We start from the raw sequence: 26,799 nt of genomic DNA, 5'->3' as shown, positions 1-26,799 counted from the left end.
TTTAACACTTAATATAAACTACAGTGCCTCGAACCATTCAAACAATGATGTCAAATTTTATACTGTCTTGAATTTGAATGTTGGGAAAATTTTCCTTAAATCTAAATTTTAAAGAAAAGACAACTGGTCTCTTCCTTATTTTTAAAAACATCTTGGGTAACATACAAGGGTAAAAAAACAAAAAACAAAAAAAAAAAAACAACAACAAGCATTGGTATGAACTAGAAAGAATACAACCAAATCAGAATACGTTTACCTTAACTATCTGTATACTATTTGAAGATGGCAGAAATTCCCACTTAATATTCAAAAACATACTTTCCACCTTGGCTTAACACATCTGTCATATTGATAGCCTTCTCTATGACTTCTCTAACTTACTGAGTAAAGCTAAATCTGCTAGGAAGAAAAGCCAGAAAGTGTTTAATCTGTTAAAATGATACTTTATCTATAATTCATTGAAGGGTACAAGGAATTCCATACTTAGCTGTATGCTTTCTTAAGTTGAACTTGCTATTTAATTCTGTTTGCTTGTTTGTATGTTTTAAGTCTTAACTAACTATATAAACGATACCTCTTAACTGGAAGGAATGAGAAAACAAGCCAAAAACTGGAGAAAATATTTGACTAAGAGATATATGACGAAGGACTGCTATCTAAAAATATACAAAGAACTCTTAAAACTAAACACTAAAAAAAAAAAAAAAAAACCCTCAATTTTAAAAATGGGTTAAGAATAAATAGATACAAAAAGATATACAAGGCCAGGCATGGTGACTTACGCCTGTAATCCCAGAACTTTGAGAGGGTGAGGCAGGTGGATTTCCCAAGGTCAGGAGTTTGAGACCAGCCTGGCCAACATGGTGAAACCCTGTCTCTACTAAAAATATGAAAAATTAGCCAGGTTTGGTGGTGTGCACCTGTAATCCCAGCTACTCAGGAGGTTGAGGCATGAGAATTGCTTGAACCCGGGAGGCAGAGATTGCAGTGAGCAGAGACCACACCGCTGCACTCCAGCCTGGGCAACAGAGCGAGACTCTGTCTCAAAAAAAACATAAAAATAAAAAAAAAAGATATACAGATGATAATAAGAATACAATAAGTATATAAAAAATGTTGAACATTTTATGTCATTAGGGAATTACAAATTACAACATCAATGAGACAGCAATACCCACTTAATAGAATGGATTTCAAATATTGGCAACACCAAATGCTGGCAAGAGTATAGAGAAAAAAGAACTTCTATTCATTGCTGGTAGAAATGGAAAGTGGTATAGCCACTTTGAGCTAAACATACTCATAACCTACAATCCAGCAATTGTACTATATTTGTCCAAATAAACTGAAAACTTATATTCACAGAAGAAATTGCACACTGATGTTTACAGTAGCTCTATCCATAATTGACAAAACCTAAAAACTACCTATATGTCTTTCTGTAGGTGCATGGATCAACTGTGTCTATCCAGACAATGATTATTATTCCATTCTAAACAGAAAGGAACTATCAAGCCAACAAAAGATATGGAGGAAATGTAAACGCATGTTACTAAGTGAAATAAGCCAATCTGGAAAATATCTGTGGCTACCAGGAGTTAGGAGGATAAGAGGGATGAACAGGCCAAGGACAGTGAAACCAGTTATGCATCATTAACAAAGGGATACTTTCTGAGATATGCATTGTCAGAGCTTCTTTTATCATTACATGAACAGCAATGAGTGTATTTAAACAAACTTAGACAGTATAGCCTACTACACACTTAGACTATAAGGTGTAGTCTATTGCTCCTAGGCTACAACCTGAATAGTATATTACTGTCCTGAATTCCATAGGCAATTATAATACAATGTTAAGTGTTTGTACATCTAAACACATTTAAAATAGAAAAGATAATACATCACATTATGACTTTATGATGGCTAAGAGGTCACTAGGCAACAGTTCAGATCCATTAGCATCCATGGAACCACCATGGTACACGCGGTTCATCACTGACCAAAAAGTCATTAAGTGGCACATGACGGTATTCTGTATGATACTACAATGGTGAATACATTTGTCAAAACTCATAAAATGTACAATGCCAAAAGCCAATCCTACTGTAAACTATGGACTTTGGGTGATAATTATGTGTCAATGTAGGTTCATGAACTGTTAACAAATGTACTGCTATGGGGCAAAGTATCTGCAGTGAGAGACGCTGTGTGTGTGTGGATATGGATCATATGAGAAATCTCTGTACTTTCTACTTGATTTTACTAAGAACCTAAAACTGCTCTAAAAAACAAAGTTTATTAATTTAGAAAAAAAAAAAAGGTACGGAGCAACTACTGCCAAAGACCCAGTCACTTAAACATTCTTGATGTTACAAAAAGTATTTCAGATTTTTGAAGCCTTAAAAACTAAGATTACATTTCAAATATTATTCTTGTTTTTTATTTTATGTTTATATAACACAAAGAAAAATGTATTACATATTCTGATACATCGAGCTATATTAGAATGATTTACATATTTGAATGTTGATGAAAATATAAAGTGTAGAAATCAACATTAGCAGGTAAAAACCCAACTCAGTTTAATAAATAGGCTCAGATGTGGCCTATATCCATTCGCTTTGGAATAATTGTAATAATTTTTCTAATTTAGCTACAACAGCTCGAATGGGACATTAACACATGAATATTTACCTTTGAGTCATAATTTTGAAGGCATCGGGGAGGTAGCAGTCTGTATTCTCCATCTGAAATGGGTCAGCATCACAAATCTTGTCATCCGTCCGACCATAGTTAGCGCTCTCAATCATGATGACATCACTGCCCGGGCATCGCAGATCTATAGAATAACCTTCACAGGATAATTCTCGTCTCACCAGCCCAAATGGTAAAGCTGCTCTGCTGAAACCTTAAAAAAAAGAAAGAAAGAAAATTAAACTGTGACTCATTTATAAGATAAATTATTTTGGTAAAGCATTTTCAAGTAACATGACTCATGTCTATCATCAGTCATAAACTCAGTCATTTATTAAATAATTTTTGGTTCTCTACAATATGTCAGAAAATTATTTTTATTCATCTTTATTTGGACTCTTCATCTTTACGAAATACCCTAACAAATTACTTTCTGTATAATCAGAAACTAAATGGCTTTTTTAGTAAATCCAAATAATGACAAATTTAATCATGGATTTTTATAAACGGTGACAAGTTTTACAAACAGAAAATAGAAGCACTAATCAAGAAAGAATTTTCATTTGTGCAATGGAATGAAAGCTCTGCTACACCCACTGGCCTTACTTTCTTATTTAATGTATACACATTAATTGCTATTGCCTTATCTTAAAAAATACCTTCATCTTAGCAGTTTTTTCCCCACAACAACTAAGATATTTATGACAGTAAGATACTTATGGCACAATAACTTATTTCCATTTAAATACCCTTTATTTAAAACTGACACTGAAAGGAATCAGCAGATGGACATTCAAAGGAGCCAGCACTGCTCCCATCCAACTCAACAAATGCAAAGTCAACAAATGAAAAGTACAAAATTCTCTACGATCAGTTACGTCAACTACAAAATTGACATGAAACATTTAAGACATTACTTTTCTTACCTGTACAATTCTAAAACAAAATAATGTCCATAAAAATGCTTAAAGTACATAAATATGAATTTATGTATGGTACATCAGGTAGAGAGAAGAGATAAACACTGTTCATAAGTGTTCTAAAAAAGATTACTGAATGAAATAACTAGCATTTTAAGTTTAAATCAGTTTCCAAAGTAGTAACAGAGCACAGGACAAGCGCAAAAGCAAGGAAAGCCAAGAACAGCCAAGAACTATGTGTGACAAGGACATCCTTGCTAACCTGGTGGGCTACCATCAGGCTAGCTACAATAGCAAAACCTTCTCCTACAATGTTTCAACTTTTTTCAGGTCTCTAACCTATCACCATCTATAGCACTCCTATTACAAAAAAACAGCAACACTTTCAGTATTTTTTTATATCTATCATTTTCATCATTCTGTATTATATGCATTATCTCATATATTGCCTTTTATACAAAAAAAATTACACTCAGAATAAACTGTTCCAAGTTATAAATTTCCAAGCTGAAGAGCTGGGCTGTGCCCAGGCCAATCCAATGCCAACAGTTGTTCTCTTTACCTTTCTTGAACAATGTTTCTCACTAATTCAATAAAATAGAAAGTCACCTGGTTAAACATGATCTTTTCTTAGATGTAAGTATATTCTTCCAAAGCAGTACTGGGTGACACACTGGTATGATTTTAAAGAGCAGCAATTTTCAAAGCTGGCTGAGCTCTCAGTTCTTCGGAGAAAACTAAAGGTGTAACTGGACTGAAGATGGAAGAAATGAATACCTAATTTGCAATGCAGAAATCTTCAGGAGATTGTGGCAAACCCCAAGCTTGGTAGGTTTTCACTAAAAAGGTTTATAGTATGTTGAGAGTACTGTAGTATGTGGAGAGGTGCACTACTAATGAAGAAGGGATACAGAAACGGAGCTGGGTAAATGTGATACAGAAACAGAGCTGGGTAAATGTCAGGACAAATGGTACACAGGCCAAACTTCCAAAAGGTGTTTCTTCCCCAACAGGTTCATAAACTTTTATATGTGTACACACACACACACACACACACAGAGCTTTTTCTCCATCTCCTGATCTTGTACTGTACTACCTATACAAACAATTAAGCTTAAACTAGTATTATCACATTTGTTTTAATAGAAAATATTTTTATGGCTTCAGAAGCTGACACATTCCTGTGGCAAAGGGTATGTGAAAATTCAAACAAATGACATCAAATAAAATTTTGAAATGCAACCTATTTTAAATAGAGGCAATTTGCAATTATAATTCTATAATAAAACAGAATAAATCATATTATTAGAAAATGCTAGAAATACTAGAACACATTATTAAAAGACTGGCTTGGAGCCATACTCGCAATGCTTACTATTTTGTCAAAAACACAGAACTGATTATGAAGCACTGTGGTTTTTAAAACCCGACCACTTTAATTTTTGTTGTTGTTAGTTTCGAAGTTAATTTTCCTCTGCTTTTGAAACCTATTTGGGAATTGGCATAGTTGAGTATGTTACTGTTTTGATAATTCAGGGAGAGGAGTTTTAAGGCTTTAGTCACAGTCATCCAAAAAAGTACAGTAAGGTCTGGCGCTGTGGTTCACGCCTGCAGTCCCAGCACTTTGGGAAGCTGAGGCGGGTGGATCACCTGAGGTCTGGGGATTCAGGACCAGCCTGGCTAACATGGTGAAACCCCATCTCTACTAAAAATACAAAATTAGCTGGGTGTGGTGGCGCACACCTGTAATCCCAGCTACTCGGGAGGCTGAGGCAGGAGAATCATTTGCACCTGGGAGGCAAGGGTTGCAGTGAGCCAAGATCGCACCATTGAACTCCAGCTTGGGCAAAAAGAGCCAAACTCCCATCTCAAAAAAAAAAAAAAAGTACTACAGTAAGGAAAAAGAAAGGAAAGATCAGCACACTTTAATAATTTAGTAGATTACCAATACAGAGTCTACTGGAGAAAAGAGATCATGGTACTTGCTATCCTTTGAATATGGCTTGTTCCCATCAAACTCAAGCAGAGGCTTAGTCCCCAGTGTGGCCGTATTGGGAGGTCGTGCCTTTAACAGGTGACTGGGTCTTTAAGACAAACACTTTCTTTTACCCCTGCCCCACCCCCGGAGACAGAATCTTGCTCTGCTGCCCAGGCTGGAGCGCAGTGGCAAGATCTTGGCTCACTGTAACCTCTGCCTCCCAGGTTCAAGCAATTCTCCTGCCTCAGCCTCCTGAGTAGCTGGGATTACAGGCATGCGATATCACACCAGGTTAATTTTGTATTCTTAGTAGAGACAGGGTTTTACCATGTTGGCCAGCTTGGTCTCCAACTCTTGACCTCGTGATACACCCACCTCCGCCTCCCAAAGTGCTGAGATTATAGGCGTGAGCCACTGTGCCCAGCCCCAAAGTCTATGTTTTAAGACTGGGTTAGCTCTCAAAGGAATGAATTAGTTTTTTGCATTCCCTTGTCCTTCCACTTTTCAACCATTCTAGGAAGCAGCGTGAGGCCCTCACCAGATGTGGCTGCCCACCTTCAACCCCAGAACCCCAGAACCATAAGCTAAATAAAACTCTTTTCTTTATAAACTACCCAGTCTGAGTATTTTGTTATAGCAACAGAAATTTAATCCTACAATGTGTTTTGATTTAAATCATAAATGTTCTTTTCTAAATTCTTTCTTACCTGTTTTGATTAAACTTTATATATGACGATATATCTTTACTAATGTGCTTATTAACATGTGATACAGTGCACATTCACTTTTAGTGAATGTGTATGTGTATATATATATACACACACACACACAGCCTGCTAGACTGTAGTAAGGCTTTTAGTTATAATCTCAATGCCTATAATAGCACACGATACAATAATTCTTATAAATGTGGAACCAAATTGTTGAATTAAACTAGTGATTGTTTAACACAATATAAATTGCAATGTGCTTTCCTTTGTAATGTCTATTTCCTTTGGTAGTGAAAACAAATGGTGAACATTAAAAACAAGGCAAACTACTTATCAATGAAAATTATCTGCCATCTCCCCCCCCAAAAAAAAATTTAAATTGTCAATTTACTATTATGTATGTATCACTGGAATTGTCATAAGACAGATGGGTTACATATTTATACATTTCTCTTTATCTAAACTCTGTGTTTCCAACCAAAAAAATTATATATATAATGAATATATAAATTCATTAAAAAACAAATATGAAGAGAGAAATAAATATTACTTGCAAAGCAATTACTATGTGCTGGCACTGGCTTAGATGCTTTATATGGATCACTTTATGTTCAACAACATAAAAAATAAACAATGGAATAGTTGCTGTTATAATACCAATTTTACAGAGTATGACACTAAGGCATCAAATAGTAGCATTTTTAAGGTCTCAATCTAAACCACAAGTTAGATTCTAACCCATGCAGGGAGCTTAGACTCCAGAACCCTTCTCTGATCAACTCTGACTACTCCAGCCATTTTCTGATAATGTAACAAGATTTATTTTATAAGTTTTCATACAATCTGAAAATCACCAAAGAATATATTAGTAAAACTGACAGGAAATTATTGTAGACGTTCACAAAACTATATGAATAGTAGGGAAAATCGTCTTTGTAGAAACATAAACATGTGTACCATAAATATAGAGAGCAAATGCTATCCTGTAGGTACACATGGAGAGGGCACTGAACATCGAAGTATGAGTATATGGGTCAGCCTTGTGACTTTGGGCAAAGTCATTTTACTTCTCTGGGTTTTAATTAAAACCTTTTCTGAAGAATTAAAGTTATTTCAAAGTCCTATAAAATTTCCCCAATCTGTAAGTCTAAACAGGCAAGCTCCTTCTAATCAAGTACACATGCTATTCTAACATTTCAAGTGATCAATAATTAATAAACGACTTGCTCTGTTTTCTTAAAATATAAAGATAACGACATTGTTAACATGGATGTGCTGTGCACATCCATATAGATGATGAGGTACTGTCCAAATAATTCTCAAAAGTCTGTGACGAACTAGGCAGGGTTCACACAAATCACAGGAAAACACCTTCCTAGGTTAACTATTTTAATCAATGACTTAGTGGAAAAGAGAAAATAAACACGAATCAATTATGAGAAAGTTCTCTAGTTGTGGCCATGGTGGGAATGGGTGGTCAGACACGCCTCATTATACTTTCCTTTCATTGGAATTCTGGCACAGCTGACTATCTTTAACATTAAAACAGAGACTTTAAGACTGACAGAACTGTCCCCGCCCCCCTTTTTTCCTGAGATGGAGTCTTGCTCTGTCACCCACGCTGGAGTGCAGGAGTGCAGTGGTGCAATTTCGGCTCACTGCAACCTCCACCCACCGGGTTCAAGTGATTCTCCCACCACAGCCTCCCCAGTAGATGGGACCACAGGTGCACGCCAGCGCAACCGGCTAATTTTTGTATTTTTACTAGAAACGAGGTTTCACCATGTTGGCCAGGCTTGTCTTCAACTCCTGACCTCAGGTGATCTGCCCACCTTGGCCTCCCAAAGTGCTGGGATTACAGGCATGAGCCACCACGTTTGGCCAGAACTGCCTCTTTAAATCTGATTAAGAAATATTTCCAATCTATTCTCTCTAATACCTGCTACCTAAAGCCTTCATCTGCATAACAAGAACCCTGGTCACCACAACCCCTATCTTAACCCAGACACTTTCTTCTGTTGATTCAGGTCTTTATTAATAGACAAACACTTTCAACCACTTGCCAATCGGAAAATCTCTGAGTCCACCTATTACCTGGAATCCTAACTCTACCCTTTGGGTTGTCTTACTTTTCCAAACTGAACCAATGAACATCACTCATGTACTGATTTTTGACTTATGTCTCCCCAAAATGTATAAAACCAAGCTGTAGCCCAACCACCTTGGGCACATGTTGTTAGAAGCTCCTGAGGCTGTGTCACGGGCATGTCCTTAATCTTGGCAAAATAACTGATGGAAAATAAAAAGGTTACATAAATTTTTAAGAAAAACATAAATTGTTGTGCCTTCTTTGGCCATTTTACACTATTTTCCTGAAAACTTCAAGGGATACAGCTCAACCTCTTCTACCAACAATGCTACTTCAAAGAAACTTTGACATGCCTTTAATAAAATTATTGCAATTAGTATCAATTTTTAAAACTCAACATTTTCACTAAATAAATCTTATGAAAGACGTAAAAACCTATTCCTGAAAATATATATTTACCCCTTTATTTATATCACATTAATGATCTAGAATACTGACTCACGGGAAGAAATCGTCTATTATCTATCTATCTATCTATCTATCTATCTATCTATCTATCTATCTATCTATCTACCTACCTACCTATCTATCTATCTAGATTTCTTTAATCCTTTGCCAAATCTACATAATTGATTCCCAAATATGGTTACATCAGAATCACCTAAACTTTTGATAAAGACAGATCTTGAAGCTCTATTCCAGACCTACTGAATCACAATCTCTGGGTCAGATGAAGCTACACTATCTGTAATTTATACAACAAAATGTTAATTTACTTATAGCACACTAATATAATAACTAAGATGTGCAAAGAATGTCTCCAATGCCTTTGAAATAGTTTTTTTTCTCTATCTGACTACATATTTGTTGTCATTGTCATCATATTTCCTCTTAATTCTACAAGCTAGTTTTACTTTGATTTTTGAACATATTTGTAATAGCTGCTTTAAAATCTTTATACGCTAAATCTAACATCTGGCTCCATATCAAAGGCAATTTCTATTTTATGGGTCAACTTTTCTCTTTCTTTATGTATCTTATAAATGTTCTGTTGTTGAAAACTATACATTTTAAATAATACACCATTAGCAACTCCTGTTTCAGATTTCTTTCCCCTGAGAATTGCTGCTGCTGTCGTGGTTTCTTTTTAATATCTCAGCTGTATTAATATGCAGAATCTGTACCCCCACAGTGTGTGGCTGCTTATGTCTTTGCTCACTGTTTTAATTCGTTTGAATTCTTATTTTTATTTTTTAGCCTCGGCTCCTAGATATCACCTCTGTTTGCATGGCTTAGTGGTCAGCTAATGACTGGGCAGAGACTTTGCACAAAAACCATGGGCCCATGATTAGGTCTCCACTCTTTGCTGATGAGATTGTATGTTAGAAAGAGTGTTAATCAAGCAGTTTATAAGACAGTCTCAGTTTTTTACTTTCTGCCAAGTCCTCTCATGTCTCCTCTGTATATGTGTAAATTTAGCTTCCCAGTTAGTTAAGAATGCACAGAAAGTTTATGGCTTCTTCCTGTCCAAGATTTCCGTGTTATGTTTCAGACTGGTCTCCAGTCACCCCAACTGGAACTACAACCAAAGGACAGCAGAGCTACAGGTTTTCCCCATTTTTTTCCCTACCGTGTTTACTTTCATTGACAACAATGCTGGGCATGAGTTTCCACCCTCTACTCCAAATCATGTCAGCTCTTCGTGGCAGTAAAGTCACTGGTTCTGAAGGCCAATCTTGCCCTGATGAAACTTCCACAATTACATAGTTAAGGAGTAAGAGATGGAGGGATTGCAGGGAATAAGGAGCAACCCCATGCTAGAAGGCTTTAAACATCTGCTGTTCATAACAAAGTTCTAGTAGATTTTCATAAATAATATTTCCCCATTTGTTGTTTGGTTCTGGTTACTTTCCAGCACCCAAAATGGTTGTTATTGACAATTCTAATTTTATACTTGTTTTAGAGGGAATTCACCACCCTCAGAAGTTCCTCTAAGGACTTTATAAATATTTCCTGATTATGAATCCTCAAAACAACCATACAAGATAGGTAATATTATCACCATTTTACAGAGGAAGAAATTGAGGCAGAGAAAGCTTAAGTTTTCTACAGTCACATATCCAATAAAAATGAAATTAAGATTTCAAACCCAGTAATTCAGCTCCTGGGTTCATGTTCTCAAATGTTACTTTAATGCCTCTCCAAATGATGATGGCCATCAGCAGCAGGTTTGGGGACAGAGTTGTAAGGAACATCGTTATGGTATGCTGGCTGCTACTAGTCTTGGGGGAAGAAAAGGAACAGGAAAGGAAACTGTGTCTGATGGTCAAGTTTTCAGGGAAATGGCTGGGTCAACATAATCAACATAAATAAATCCCCAAATTAAAGCCTTTTAACCACACTATTACTGTGATATTCATTCCAAGCCGTTTTTCAATCTATTTCTATTTCAACAACAACAAAAAAATAACTAAAAATACAAAAAACTAGCCGGGCGTGGTGGCGGGCGCCTGTAGTCCCAGCTACTCGGAGGCTGAGGCGGGAGAATGGCGTGAACCCGGGAGGCGGAGCTTGCAGTGAGCCGAGATCGCGCCACTGCACTCCAGCCTGGGCGACAGAGCGAGACTCCGTCTCAAAAAAAAAAAAAAAAAAAAAAAAAAAAATAAGCATCCCAACCAGCAAAATGTAATCCAATCCATCTGGCAACCCTGACAATTGAAGAAAGAACTGGTGGGAGGCCCTGTGAGCAAAAAATCAATATTGCAGCTTTGTGATGTGCAAATGTGAATACTACCAAATAGCGGTGCTTAGAGTAAAATGAACTGTTTTGCTCCATTTTCTCCTCTCTGAACAAATGATTTTGAAAAGACAGTTTTTCCCCCCAAGCTATAAAATGTCAAGCAGTAACTCTCTGTGCTTTAGGCTAGTGATTGGAATAATATCTCCTGGCAACAGGTGCAGCGACTTAAGACTGAAATTATTCACATTCAGGGGTAACTCCTAACAAACAGATGCACTGCTACTGGATGGGAATTTGTAAGACCAGAATTGAAATTCTATCATTAAATTTGGCATCATTTATAAGCATTTCTGCAAGAAAATATGCTGCTCTGACAACAAATAGTGCCCTTTGTTGTGATAAACTTCAAGTGCTTGTTGAGGAACATTTGCTTTTCTAACAAAGTCTCCATTAACTCTCTTCCTTAAAACATTTCTGTAAAATCACACATTCCCATAAAAAGTGTTCTTACTAGGCTGTACTATAAAAAATTCAACTTTTCTGGTCCTGTTGTTCTTAATTACTTTGAACTAAATACTGTCATGTTTGCTACTGCCCATGCTGTTTAAGGGCCCCAGGAAGCACCATGCTTTTTGATTATCAGGGACCTCTATGAGAGTGAGACTGTGACTCTAAGCCATGCTGAAACATTAACTCAAGCCATAGTCTGTTACCAGTGCTGGCATATGAAATCTCTTCATTATTCCTGTTTATAGTTAGCAACATTTCTTCCTAAAATGGAAATGAGAAAAATACTTAAGGAGGGGGGGACATGATTTCAACCAGGCTAAAGTGAAATTTAAGAGCATCCAGAAAGCTTATTTCAATTTCACCTTAATTTAGATGAAAATAAAGTGTTAAAAGTAAACCTAAATGATAAGTTGTCACTAATAGTCCAACTTTTTCACTCATCTCTGCATATTCATGGAGCCAACTAAGCACAATTTTAAAAATCAAGGATGCATAATAAAGCTTTTTTATACCACAAGGCAGAATGTTAAAAACCTATTTTGTGTAAATTTGTAGAAGATCCTTTTGTTTAAATTATTTAATTAGATCCACTTCAGAAATGCCTTTATCAATCAATCTCTAAAACATCTACTTTTTTGTGCTTACTTATATGTAATTCTTTTCACCTGTCTGTATTACGTTACAAACCTAAACTACGTGTGGAAAGTAAAAGAGACCTACCTACTTTCACCTTTGAAATTGTTCTTATGCAAATAATTCAGAAAATAAATGAATGCAATGCCATTTTCCAAAACAATAACACTGGCCTAGAAAATGCTGCAATTTGTATATAAGCAGGGTGAGCATGAAACACCCAACAAATGCTTACAGAAATATGAAACTGTTGCAAAAGAAAGTGTTCCAACAATTTAAGATCATATAACTACACAATCATCAACTCAGTCCAAATAAGTGATATGCCTTAGTTTCATGTGTCATTTTGGTTTAGAAGCTGTTTTTTTGTTTGTCTGCTTTAGGGAGAGAGTCTCATTCTGTTGTCCAGCTGGAGTGCAGTGGTACAATCAAAGTTGACTGTAGCCCCAAGCTTCTAGGCTCAAGCATATGGGCTCAAAATCAGCCTCTTCCCTACCCCTGAGTAGCTAGGACTGCAGGCTCATGCCACCATGCCCAGCTACATAAGCTGTTATTTTAGAAACATTTTAAATAATGAAGTACTTCAAAAATTTTTTTTCTAAGAAGAATGTTTACAGTTTATTTGAAATCTTAAGTAAAATCAACTTAAATACAAAATACTGTTACATTGAGAAATACATCAATATTTTCTAACAAATATGTACATAATGAAAATACATATTTAAACCCAATTACGTAACCTACAAGGTAAAAATCTTCAACTTGGGGATTTGCTAAGAGTCACAAAATGCTGGACACTCTGGATGCTCTAAGGTAAAAATATACTTTTAGAAAACCATTAGCTAATAGTTTCAAATACTACTACTTCTGAAAAGCCTTTTGACATTTTAAAAAGAAAGTACACATTATGAGTCAAAAATACTGTGAGGTTAAATTCCTTACTAGAAAGAAATTAACTTCTACCTAAAAACTTCTAAATTATCAGTAATTAATAATTCACAAGTACCATGAAAACGTATTTCAGTTATAAAACACTATCTGTTTAATACTTTAAAAAAATCCTGATAAGCATGTCTATTAAAAATAATATATGCCACAAAAAGACGCTATTAGTCTCAGTATATAGTTAGAACTTCTAAGTTCACAAAGGCAGAATACTTTTATTCTGATCTACTTTAAAAAAAAAAAAAAGTGACATTCACACTAAGCTTCAATATTACCCAATTACTCAGTGCCTCTGTTTAAACTATCTCCTCTGCACAGGATGTTCCACTCATTTTTCTGTTAGGCAACAATTACTCTTCAAAACCCAGTTCAAGACACCCCTGACAACAGGGAAAGGAGAACCTGAGCTTAGGTTTGGGTCATTTGTTTTGTTTCTTTCAATTAACATCTACTGAGAACCTACTATGTGCCTAGCACTCTTCTAGACACTTGGGATACAAGGAACAAAAATACAATAATCCCTGTTCCTGAGTAACAAACAAGGGGGATGAGACCTCCTTCAGGACAAGTGTCATTTATCTGGTTCACTAGTACAATGCCTAAATGTAGTAAAGGACCAACTTACAGTGTCTTTTATAGAGTGACAAAATAAAGATGTTAAATAAATGGATATATGAATGAATGAACAATTATGAGCTCCTCTATCAGAGAAGGTAACACATTCTAAGGGTCCTTCTACTTATATTCCTTCCTTACTGGACTCTGAGCTTTTCAACAGAAATTGAGTATTATTTATTCAGGGACACAGTAGGCATTTTATTTTTACTTTATTTTACTTTATGCTTTATTTACTACTATAATTCTTATGTACCAGAAGATGTTAAACATACTCAGGAACATAAAAGCTGTTTTAAGACGAAAAGAAACAAAAACTCCAGAGTTTTATCTTTTATGTATATATTAGTTTTGAGTTTATACATTTAAGACATGAACATCATCAGAAAATGGTTTTTAAAAATCCAGGTATCAAGAGATAAAGAATATAAACATGACAAAGATGACATTTTCATCAGAGTCCCCTAATCAGTGGGACTCAACTATGAAAATATGCTCTTAAATGACTGATGATCTGCTATAGTTCACAATCATCCCAGAGTTCTCCCCCTCCACCCAGGGAAATAGGAAATACTCTTTATAATTATTATTAACTAGTTAAAACTAGTTTAACATCAAGAAGTTTCTAGTAAAAATTTAATATCTGAAGTCATTCGCATTGTCCTAGCAAATTAAAATTCTTAAATAATTCTGTATAATGTATTCACTGTCAACAAAGAAACTAGCAAACAATTACAGAATAAGTAACTAAACGACAATTTCATCATCTCCTCAGGTGTAACTTATTTCCAACTCTACATTATTTAATATAATCTTCTATCTCATAATTTTAGTACCCCTTTGTTATTAGAAATTTCATTAATTCAGTCCCACCTCCATCCAGCATAAGTATGTATTTATTTTTAAAAGTAATTAAATAAGAAGCAAAAACACAGAAATGAGCTATTTGTTCCCATATCCAGTGACTCACTCCAACCTTGCTGGGTAAAGGATTCCACTCATTTTTTGTGGTTGATGCTAAAACTCATTAGAGTGGAGACTTCATTTAAAGTATTTCCCAGGCAGGTCTCCCAGATCAAAGAGTAAAAATTTGGATTTTAAGTCTTTTTAGTTAATACATTGTTGTATTTAAACATAAGCAATTTTTTAAAAACACTAACACAAAAAAAACTCTTAACCAAAATTTCCTTTTTAAAAAGGTACCTTTAGGCCTGGGGTGGTAGCTCATGCCTGTAATCCCAGCAGGTTGGGAGGCCGAGGCAGGCGGACCACCTGAGGTCAGGAGTTTGAGACCAGCCTGGGCAACATGGTGAAACCCTGTCTCTACTAAAAATACAAAAAAAATTAGCTAGGTTTAGGCGCCTGTAATCCCAGTTACTCAGGAGGCTGAGGCAGGAGAAACGCTTGAACCCACGAGGTGGAGGCTGCAGTGAGCCGAGATTGCGCCACTGCACTCCAGCCTGGGCAACAAGAGTGAAACTCCATCTCAAAAAAAAAAAAAAAAAAAGAAGAAGATATATTTAAATTGAATCACATGAGTAACCACAATATAGATGAATGAAAGATTTCCCTACCAATTTTTATATTTCCATATTAATTTTATTAGGCAACAATAAACTCTAAAGGTATCAAGTTACCTGTGTAACAGCTTCCTCCTCAAAGGTTTCTATGAGTGGGCCAATTAATACCAACTCTAGAACTTATTTGGGTTAACAACATTGAAACTGCACTGAAACCACCCACTCATTTCTCTGAATCCCAAGACAAATCCAAAGGTGACCACATGCAACCACTGCTGACTCAAGCAAGTGTCTTAGAAAGGAAAGACACTATATCCCCATATATATTCCTATGAGGTATTTATTTCTCACTTCAAGTGGGAAAGATTAACACACTGAAACTAGTCACACCTCTTGACTTTCCACAATTTGTTACCCATGCTAATAATTCAAACACTTAAAAAGTAACAGCCATGTAACCTTTTACCCACTGAAGGCCCTGATGTCATGTCTTTCTTCCTGAGTACTTCAAAAAACGAAGTTTCCCTAAAACTTCAAAAGGCTGTAAATTAGGCCTTTTCTTTTTCTGAACACACGAATTCTATTGATAATAACAGAAATAATTTTCTGCTGGAGTAACAAGGCATTTTCCAACAGGTTTCTAGAGAAAAAGAAAACATATTGAAATAATTTCTCATCTCAAAAAATAACTTACAGAATTAAAGTTTTTTTTTAAATTTCTACTCTTTTTCCTTTAAACAATGTTTCATATTTGATTCTCAATGATGCTATATACATGAAATTTCCAAAATATACACTGTCATTACACATAGATAAGACTTTTTAATAATTGAAGATTATTTTTATCTTGCAGATATAAAGATAAATTTCCAACAGATATATAAAGCTTGTGGGAACAACTAATCAAATGCATAATACGATATATACAAAACAAACAAAAATACTCTAGTGAATACTGTGACGATTGTGTTATTACTTTTCTCAATTAATGCTGTTGGTCCAATTAAAACTTGCAAAATAGAAGAATAAATAAAATAAAACGCAGTAAGGAACCCACTCTGTGAACTCTACCTCAAAACACAATAGCTGCAAATTCAAAATAATTTTTAAAAACACCATCAAACAGAAAATAGCACTTATTTCTTGCTTCATTCATTATATATCTGTGTCCTTAACACATTCTAATTCCTCCATTAGACAATGCTGGAATAACCAAAAGAAACTAACAATACAAGTTGGAGACAACTCCACCACTTCTAGAAACTACAGAAAGTCCATCCAGTTGTAAAAGCTCTTCCTGAAGCCAAGAGATGATCTATAGAAGTAGTCTAACTGTGAAACTATGAGTTGGACAGAAACCAATTCCCAAAAATGGTACGAAGGTTATAAAGTCATTCCTTAAATGACAATGTAATGACTTTGATTTCGTCATTGGTTTCAGTGTTATCATTTTTGTGTTTGCTATTAAGGGTTGTTCAATTTTTAATGAAATGATGAGGTTTTTATGAAAGAACACAAACTATTTTCAAATCTTGTCAACACAACATTTAGGGAAAGGGGGAAGGAGGGAGTTTTATTTAACATTGTAAAGTTACAAAATGTTACCTTAAAAAAAAAAAGTAATACTACTTTTCTGCAGAGTTAAAATTATATCCTTTCTTGTATTTAACTGCAAGCTGAACATCAAGAGAACTAAGGAACAGCACGGCAGCAGATCCAATGGTACAGGCCCTGCCCCTACACACTACAGCCCATTGTAGTCTTTCATACTTGTTCCCTACAGGTACCAACAGCGCAAAGGAAACAGAGCAGTTCCAACTTCTGGATACACAGATTCTGACAAATTACAAGGAATTGCAGGAAAAAAGGTTCATAGGAACCCTGCTTGAGAGCCACTGTTGCTATGCCCTGGTGCACTACTCTAATGCCCCTTCCTTGGTACTTTAAATGTTGACTTCCCCTTACAACCTCAAATAGTTTTAATTTCGTCCTTACGAAGCTGAATGTTACCAGACAAAAAGTTCCTGTACTATTGAAGGAAAAAAGAAAAATAGAAAAAAGGATTGATAAGAGTCACAAAAACAAGCCAATACTTCTTATCAGAAAATGAGAGTAAGTGTAGGTGAATCTGATTTATAATGACAGGCAGATTTTAGAAAATTACATTTCCCAAATCTGTGCAGCATCCTAAGAACTATGTAGAAGCAGGAACTCATCTAATTCATGCCAGTATGCACTGTGCCTATCTCCATGCCTGGCACAGAAGATATAACAACAAACACATGAAAGAACCCAGGCACTAAAAAACAGATAAGGTTTTGAATTCTAGTTCTGCCATTTACCTACTTGGCAAAACTTTAACAAGTTTCTTTACAAATGAACTTCAGTTTCCTCAGAAACCTGTGATGTTAATTTATATTTAATATTATTATAGAGTAAATACTCAAATGTTTCACAAATGGTATTCAAATCTGGTCTACGAGATACCCATTAACAGTCCATTCTAAATAAGGGCTGGACTACTAGTTTTTCCATGGTCCATTTACATCTTTTAATGTTTAGACAAAATCAAAAGAACAATATTTCATGACACATAAAAATATATGAAATTAAAATGTCAATGTCAGGTAACAAGATCTGAATATTGTCAATAAATGTGTTGGATATCCATTTCTCTCATTATATGTACATCTATAAAACACCCTCAAATTTGGCCTACAAAGTCTAAAAAAATTACCATCTAGCCATTTATAGAAGACAATTGCTGACCACTATTCCAATCGGTTTGGACAAAATCAGTGAACAGACTACAGTCTCTTGTCAATGAATGTTTTGATATTGAGTAGAAACAGATTAAAGATAGTAAAACACGATTCTTGTGGCTTATCACAGTGCTAATAAAATAAGAACACAATCTTAGAATATAATTCTCTGCTTATGAAAATCCTACAGGGAGTATGGTGGGTGGGGATATAATTAGGTCAATAACTACATTTTTTAAATGCTTCCTTTAAGTATTACTTCCCCCTAAGATATTAATTTAATCTGTACAGATGTTATTGAAATCACACTACTTAAATCTGAAGTGTTTAATTCTAAAATGGGTAATTATTTTATAGCAAAAAATAAATCTGGACAAGGAGTTAACTGACTTGGCTTGGAATCCTTGTTGTATCCCTTAAAGAGCTCTGTGACATTGGATAAATCACTTCAAATATCAGTCCCCAATCTCTTCATTTGAAAAGTAGGCATGATATTAAATTAATTCACAGTGTTGATACAAAGATCGAAGGATACAAAAAATGTATCTTAACCTAAAAGCACTACTCTAATAGAAACTGAAATTCATCATCAATTAAAATAAAGCAACTCTGAAATAAAATCTCTCTCTCACACTCACACACACATACACACACACACACACACACACACTTATTAGCCACACTTACTATGTTCTGCAAAGGACTAAGTTCTGGTTACAAAAGACCTCGAAACATAAATGGATTAATAATTTCATTGTTGGAATAACAATACTACTAACAAGAAAATATGGGTAAATCTGATCTCAAAATAGCAACAGATTCGAATTCATGAAATAAAAACCACCAAAAGACAAATAAATCAATCTACCTCAAACTGAAGCATTCTATATTGAAAAGCCATGTAGGAGATCAAAAACAAACCCACCTGTCTAAATGAGTAACTCAAGGTTAAATACTCTACATATAAGTGCTTACAAATCAAGAGTATCAATTTCAAAGTAGGTAAGAAATGGAAAGGAAAATGAAATAAATATAAGTAGAAAATAAACACATAATGCTTGATTTAATTGGTAAGGACAAAGAGGCATCAAAAATTTAAAATATGGTGACATTTTCACCTATCAAATTACAATTTGTTTGTATGGCTGTTGTAAAACAGACAGCATCATATATTTCTGAAATTACGAGGTGGTACAGTCTTTCTGAGAAGAGCCTTACCAAATCCCATCCGCAAGAACAACATATTCCAACAATAGCCAAAAACTTGATAAAGATTTGGATAAAATTTATTAATAAAAATGTTGAGACAAAGTAAAGGTCCAAAGTAAAGAAGTAGTTTAAAACTATACTGACAAAATGGAATATGATGCAAAACATCATAAAACAATATAATAAAATAAAAAACAATATTAAATAATATGATAAATACAGTAAAAACAAGTATTACCAATAATACTATAAAAATATTTAGTGATTTAGGAATGGGTTCCCAGAAAAGTATGAAAAAGAATAAAAATTATACTTCCATATACATGCATGGGGGAAAAAGAAACAAAAACAAAAACAAGAAATGGAAACGCTTTTAGGAGTAACACTGACCAGTTCATCTAAACCAACTAGGCCCAGTAATAAGAGCTACTGAAGATGGCTGCCAACCCTGAGGTACCAAGAAACAGGACTTGGGTTAAGGTGAGTAGATGAACAAAAAGGCACTCGGCCCAGGAGAATAACAGAAATTCTGTCTGTTTTGTGGGAACAATCTAAAAATATACAATTTCTCACCCTGAGAACCAAAGAGAAGATATCAAGATTTCTGTAATCTTACTGGTTCAGCTACCAGACTGTAGACGTAGGTGAACATGGAGATGGGCCAGTTTTTTCAAAGACTGCATGTATTTCTGCACCCTACACGGCAGTTCCCTTATCACAGCTAAGATACATTTCCCCTGGGTGATGTGTGCCGTAACACATTCATTCAATAAGAGATATTTTGCTCAAGCAAAATATTCCTATATATTGCATACATTTTTCCTAATCCCCACCTCTCCCAATTCATAATTACCTTTTTGCTGTTCGTTCCAAATTCTCCCCCACCCTCAACTTAGTCCAAGTTTCTTCCCAGTATCTCCCATGGCTGACACTTGGCTGTTGAGTTAACCTTGACATGCTGAAAAGTAGATGGATGAACTATTTTTCTGAAAATAAATTTTCTATAAAAGAAACAAATGGTACCTGTGGCACCAAGGTGCTATAGTAGAAAATTCCAAAATTAACTTTTTCCACATAATTTATTTAAATAACAAAGTTAATCTGTTTACACTATGGAGTCTTAAATATTCACTATATAAAATCTCGTGAGTTCCTGTCTTTGTAGTGTTCTTCACAGTATTCTCCCCACTTGGAATGCTCCTCTATCTGCTCTGCCTCTCCTTTATCGGGATCAAGAGCTCCCTCCTTTTAAAGTCTCCCCTAACAGAAGACACAGCATAAACTGTATCAGGAAACTATCAAAAGATTCGATTCAGAGACACAACAACAAGTTTTGTGTTTGTATAAATTATGTGCATAAGATCCCAAAATTCACACTAACAAATGTGAAATTTTTCAAAGAGAAGTAACTTATTGCCAGAGATGATGAGCACTGAAGCAGAGGAGACTGAGATGACCCACACATGCAATCCTTGTACACTGAATCTTGATAAAAAGGTAGAGAGAAGGGCGGGCACATCTCTATTCCTCAGACTTAACATAATTTCTAATAGCCCAAGGATTTTTGAAATGGTAAATGAATATTACCTTCAACTTAAAAGTCACCAGCTGCATTAGCCCGTAACAAGACAGTCTGTCCTTTGAAACTCTGAAGCCAGACAATGACTTCTCTCCAGCTATGAAGAGTCCTAGAGGGCATCTTCTTCCAACAGAAGGCTGCTTTGTCTATGTTTAAAATCTGTTGTTTAGTGCTGCCACCTCCATCAATGATCTTAGCTAGATCTTCTGCATAACTTGCTGCAGCTTCTATATCAGCACTTGCTGCTTTACCTCCCACTTCTATGTTAGGGGAACAATAGCTTCTTTCCTCTGGTAACTGTAAACTTTCCTCCACATCTTCCTCACCTCTCAGCCTTCATAGAATTGAAGAGAATTGGGGCCTTGCTCTGGATTATGCTTTGGCTTAAGGGAATGTTGAGACTGGTTTGATCTTCTTTCCAGACCACTAAAACTTTCTCCATAGGAGCAACAAAAGCTGTTTCACTTTCTTATCATCTATGTGTTCACTAAAGTAGCACTTTCAATTTACTTCAAGAACTTTTTTTTTTTGCATTCACGACTTGGCTAACTGGTACAAGAGGCCGAGATTTTGGTCTATCTAAACTTTTGATATGCCTTCCACACTAAGCTTAATCATTTCTATCTTTTGATTTAATATGAAGAAATGTGCAACTTTTCATTTCACTTGAACTTATAGAGGCCGTTGTAGGATTATTAATTGGTTAATTTCAAAATTTTTGTGTCTCAGGGAATAGGGAGGCCTGATGAGAGGGGGAAAGATGGAGAAGGGTCAGTTGGTGGAGCAGTCAGAAAACATAACATTCCTTAAGTTCATCGTCTGGAGTGGGCATGATTCATGGCACTCCAATTACAATAACATACATCAGTTATAAAAACATCAAAGATCACTGATTACAGATCACCATAACAGATATAATAAAAAAAACTGGAAATATTGTGAGAATTAACAAAATGTGACACAGACACATGAAGTGAGCACATACTGTTGGAAAAATGGTGCTGATAGACTTGTGGGAAACAGGGTTTCCACAACTCTTTAATTTATAAAAAATACAGGCCGGGGCGGTGGCTCACACTTGTAATCCCAACACTTTGGGAGGCTGAGGGGGGCGGAACACAAAATTAGGAGATCGAGACCATCCTGGCTAACAAGGCGAAATCCCATCTCTACTAAAAATACAAAACAAAATCAGCCGGGCGTGGTGGCGGGCACCTGTAGTCCCAGCTACTCAAGAGGCTGAGGCGGGAGAATGGCATGAACCCAGGAGGTGGAGCGGGCAGTGAGCGAGATTGCGCCACTGCACTCCAGCCTGGGCAACAGAACAAGACTCCATCTAAAATAACATAACATAACATAACATAACAAAACATAACATAACATAACATAACAATAAAATAAAATGCAGTATCTACAAAGCTCAATAAAACAAGGTATTCCTATATGCCAGACTCATGTAAGTCCTTCAACATTTCATACATTTACTTGGGTATTTTGCAAAGGTATTGAAAGCTGTTCCAGTATTTCCAAAATACTAAAGTGAAACTCAATTCGTATGTTGTATGAGTATTGTTAAGCTAGCTAGTGTATTTTACTGTTTATCAAAAGAGGAGTTTCTATGTTTATAGCTGACCTTCTGAAATTCTTGTAACTTATTATCTCCATACCTTGAATTTTTCTCTACTTGAGTTCAACAATCACGTTACTACCTTCATCCTTCTAAAAGGGGAGCTAATCCTAGCAGGTTGAATGGGTTTGACAGCTTTCCCTGGTCTTTTAAGATAAATTCCAAATGCCTACGTATGGCACAGGTCAAGGCCTCTTGACTGTCTAGCCACATCCAAAGTATCCAGACTCTTTCCCTGAATTCTCTATCCCAAATGAATGAAATCATACTCATCTTTAAAGGATGTACTCTAATATTAGTCATGAGGCATTTTCTGGGCCTGACAATGAGAACTAATCATTTGTTTGATGTGCTCTCAGCGATTTTGTGCAGGTCTGAATTATCACACATAGCAATTAGGAATAATTACAATTTATATAGGTATTAGTCTCTCAGAATATCAAGTCTTACACCTTTCTCCTCTTTTTCTCCCAAAATGCATCTGCATGTGTCAAATTCTATTTAAACAACATAATGATATAATGCTACTTAAGGAAGAGCTACATGTTTAAAATTTCACTTGGGAATGTTGGAACTGGGAGAGATTTTTAGGATCACGCAGCCCAGTGTTTCCTTTTATATATTTTTACTACATTCCTTAAGTGTGACATGTTACATCAAAACATTGTACCCTTAAGATATGAACATATAATTAATGCAAATTTCATGAAATAATCCTCATTATATAAACTGTATTCTGATATTTGCTATTCTCTTTCATAAATGATGACCGTAACCCACTAAATATTGCGCTTAGAAACTGATAATGGGTTGTAAATCACAATTTGAAAAGCACTGATTTAGTCTAAACTTTTGAATTAAAAAACTGGAACCAAGGATAGTTACGTGGATTCCTCAAGTTTCTTAAACTAGTTCATGTTAGGCACTATATTGAAAGACACTGATCAAACTACCTGCATGGCTGTTCTGCACATTCTCAGTACATATTTTGTATATTATATCAATTAGTTCAGTAAGAAATTTGAAGCTTCAAGTGACACTCAGCGCTCTCTTCTCACCAAAGTAGTAATTCTTCTCAAATCATATTTAGTATCAGTTATGAATTTACTTACAATATTCCATATTCAACATACAACAAAATATTTTAGGAATGTCTATCTTTACCTAATTACACTAGGGGGCACTTTTTAATATCTCTAGACATCAGGCCTAAGTGCATCTTTCAGAGAAAATGTGTCACATTCCTGGAATTTCAGAGCTATGGACTTCTAATCCATTACCAGTTTTCTACCAAGGGATTACCCTCTTGTTTTTCTTACATTAATTATATATAGAATCCTCAGGCAGATATTCTGACGGAAAGAATGTAAACGAACTAAGCAGACACTATTTTAATTTAAAAGAGTACATGAAAACACTCTATTTTAAATAGAAATCCAATAAACGTTTAAAATTATTTTTATTTGAAAGGTTTTGTTTAAATAAAAACCATAGGCTGAAAAGCTTATCATATTTTATTATTTATTAATGCTGAACAAGTAGTCAACTTAGAGTTACATCTGCAAAGGTAAAAAGCATTTCAGGAATATTTGGGAAGAAAAAAACATAAAATACAAAATTACCTAATAGTTAACTCACTCTAAGAAGGTGAACTTTTGCTTTCTGGCAAAGAATTATCTGATTACAATCACAATTTAAAAACTGTAATTTGGACAATATAAAAGGTATACCAGCCGGGCACTGTGGCTCAGACCTGTAATCCCAGCACTTTGGGAGGCCAAGATGGGCGATCATGAGGTCAGGAGATCGAGACTATCCTGGCCAACGTGTTGAAACCCTGTCTCTACTAAAATACAAAAAATTAGCCGGGCATGGTGGTGCGTGCCTGTAGTCCCAGGTACTTGGGAGGCTGAGGTAGGGGAATCGCTTGAACCTGGGCAGCAGAGATTGCAGTGAGCTGAGATCGTACCACTGCACTCCAGCCTATATTCAGTCAACACATAATCCCAGGTGATGAGAGCAAGACTCGGTCTCCCCTCCCAAAAAAAGTGTACCATTAAGTAACTGCAAAGAAATAACATGTGTATATCTAAAATGATACAGTGAAATACAAATCAGGTATAAATTATTTAAAGCTGCTTTCAACAAAAAAGATAAAATTCACTTGTTACAACCATGCTGCTTTGAAGATACCCAGGGGGTCACTGTTACTAAGTTACTAGTGAGTATTGATTACCGTCACCCAATATAAGATCCAGTTAATTTCAGTCAACTGTTATCTAAGTGACCTGTCTAAATTATCAAAAAACTATATGTTAAGCCTAATTCGTCACAATTTTGGAGTAAAATCAGTTTGAGATTATTTCAGTGTACACATAAACAACAGTAACAGGGTGCTCAAATTTGGAAAAGACAGACTTCATGGAAATCTCAACCCTTAATTAAATCACAGAATGAGGTTTTCAAGTAGTAAATAATAAATCGCAATGAATCCTCAATCTGGTTGTCAAAGTAACTACTTTGCCTCTGCCATAATTGCTGTGATCCCCATCTTGCCCTTTTTGACACCAAGCCTTATCATGCATTCTGGTTAGAGACTGAGAAACTAGCTTTTCTGTTCCTCTCAGGCAGTCATGTAACATGCATTGAGCTTGACTGAACAGGGCCGTGTGATGACACAAATGCTGAATTCAAGGCCTTTCCTTTTCTATCTGTGAGCAGTAATTAACTAAGTAAGAACAGTATATTCTTGTCAAGCCCTAGATAAGAAATGGAACCAAGGTGCTTTGGCAGGCCTTAGCAGCTGTGTTTATGGGAAGTTTCTACTAATTTATTAATTTATCATCAGAAGACTTGTTTTTGAACCAGTAATCACTAATGTCTAAACATTTTTTTAATTCCTCTGAATTTAATGTTTAAACATTTTTTTTAATTCCTCTGAAAATAGAAATGGGACATCAGGTTAAAAGAGTCATATATAAAATAAACACAAATATTTACACTAATATGTTACAGCTAACATTTATAAATCAAATATTACAAGCATAACAGTAAAGACATTGCCAAATAGATGTTACCAGCTAAAAACAGTTTTCCTTCATTTTCCCCTCCCTACTTCTATTTATTCATATTGGTCATTTTCCAAATAATAACTATTATAAAATAAAATCAGTAAATAAACTGGCAATTTTATGTCTCTAACTCCATACGCTGTTTCCATTGCTTTATATTAATTATTTTTACTTCCTTAACTAATCCATTAAAGACACTTGTTTTCCAACATAATTCTATTTGTTTTCAAAAGTACTCCTTTAGTTAATTTTGTTATATGTTATTTTGGAACACTCTTTTATAGATCACTCAATTAAAAATTTATCTCTACTCACCTCAACTACTATATAATATACACAATATTACCAATATAGTTTTCATTCTATCAGTCTATATCAAAAATCAAAATTATCTTCTTCATCAGCAGGAGGGGCCATGATTCTATATACTCATTATTTGTTTTATTTACTTAAACTCAGTATGGGGTCACATTCATATCAGGTTCCTCTAGAGCTGGCCACTTACCTAGCATATTTATAAGCCTATCTCCCCATCTATACAGAAAATGGCCCTGATTATGTCATAAGAGTTTCCGAATGTTACATGAAAGAGCAGATATATAGTGTTTTACTTTGTTCAATATATGTTTAGTCAGAAAGCATTCAATACCATTTTTGCTGTCAACATCATTAGCAATTTTCCGATTTTCAATTTAAAAATAAAATACCAATTTTGGAACAAGAGAGCAGAAAGTCTGGTAGAAGTTTAGTTTAAAAAAATCAACGGTATCTTTTAGGAAACTATATTCAGTCAACACATAATCCCAGGCAGAAAGAAGTAGCAAGATTCTTTAAAAATCATTCATTAGCATAGGTCATTCTTATGGGCTGGGCAAAAAGGAAGGCAGTTTGCGATGGGCGTGGTGGCTCGTGCCTGTAATTCCAGTACTTTGGGATTACAAAGCTTGAGCTCAGGAGTTCAAGACCTGCCTGGGTAATGTGGCAAAACCCCGTCTCTACAAAAAGCACAAAAATTACTTGGGAGTTGTCGCACGTGCCTATAGTCCCGGCTATTCTGGGGGTTGAGGCGGGAGGATCACTTGAGCCCAGGAGATCAAGGCTGAAGGGAACCAAAGCATTGCACTCTAGCCTGGGTGACAAAGTAAGACATGTATCCAAAAAAAAAAAAAAAAAAAAGCCAGTTTCATATGAAAACAA

General features: G+C 35.3%; 1 protein-coding gene across 35 annotated transcripts in view; it reads right to left on the bottom strand.

The window, feature by feature from the left end:
• Window positions 1–26,799, bottom strand: part of ADGRL2 (adhesion G protein-coupled receptor L2) — a 684,472-nt gene that overhangs the window by 83,901 nt on the left and 573,772 nt on the right. For all 35 annotated transcript variants that reach the window (XM_017962855.3, XM_021925156.2, XM_031654066.1 and 32 more), the window contains one exon: window positions 2,695–2,908. In XM_017962855.3, coding sequence (XP_017818344.1) covers window positions 2,695–2,908 — 214 coding nt within the window. The remainder of the gene's footprint in view (window positions 1–2,694; window positions 2,909–26,799) is intronic.

This window comes from Papio anubis, chromosome 1, assembly GCF_008728515.1.
Source record: "Papio anubis isolate 15944 chromosome 1, Panubis1.0, whole genome shotgun sequence".
Classification (NCBI taxonomy): Eukaryota; Metazoa; Chordata; class Mammalia; order Primates; family Cercopithecidae; genus Papio; species Papio anubis.
Note: the sequence above shows the minus strand (reverse complement) of the source record. Positions and strands in the feature narration are given on the sequence as shown.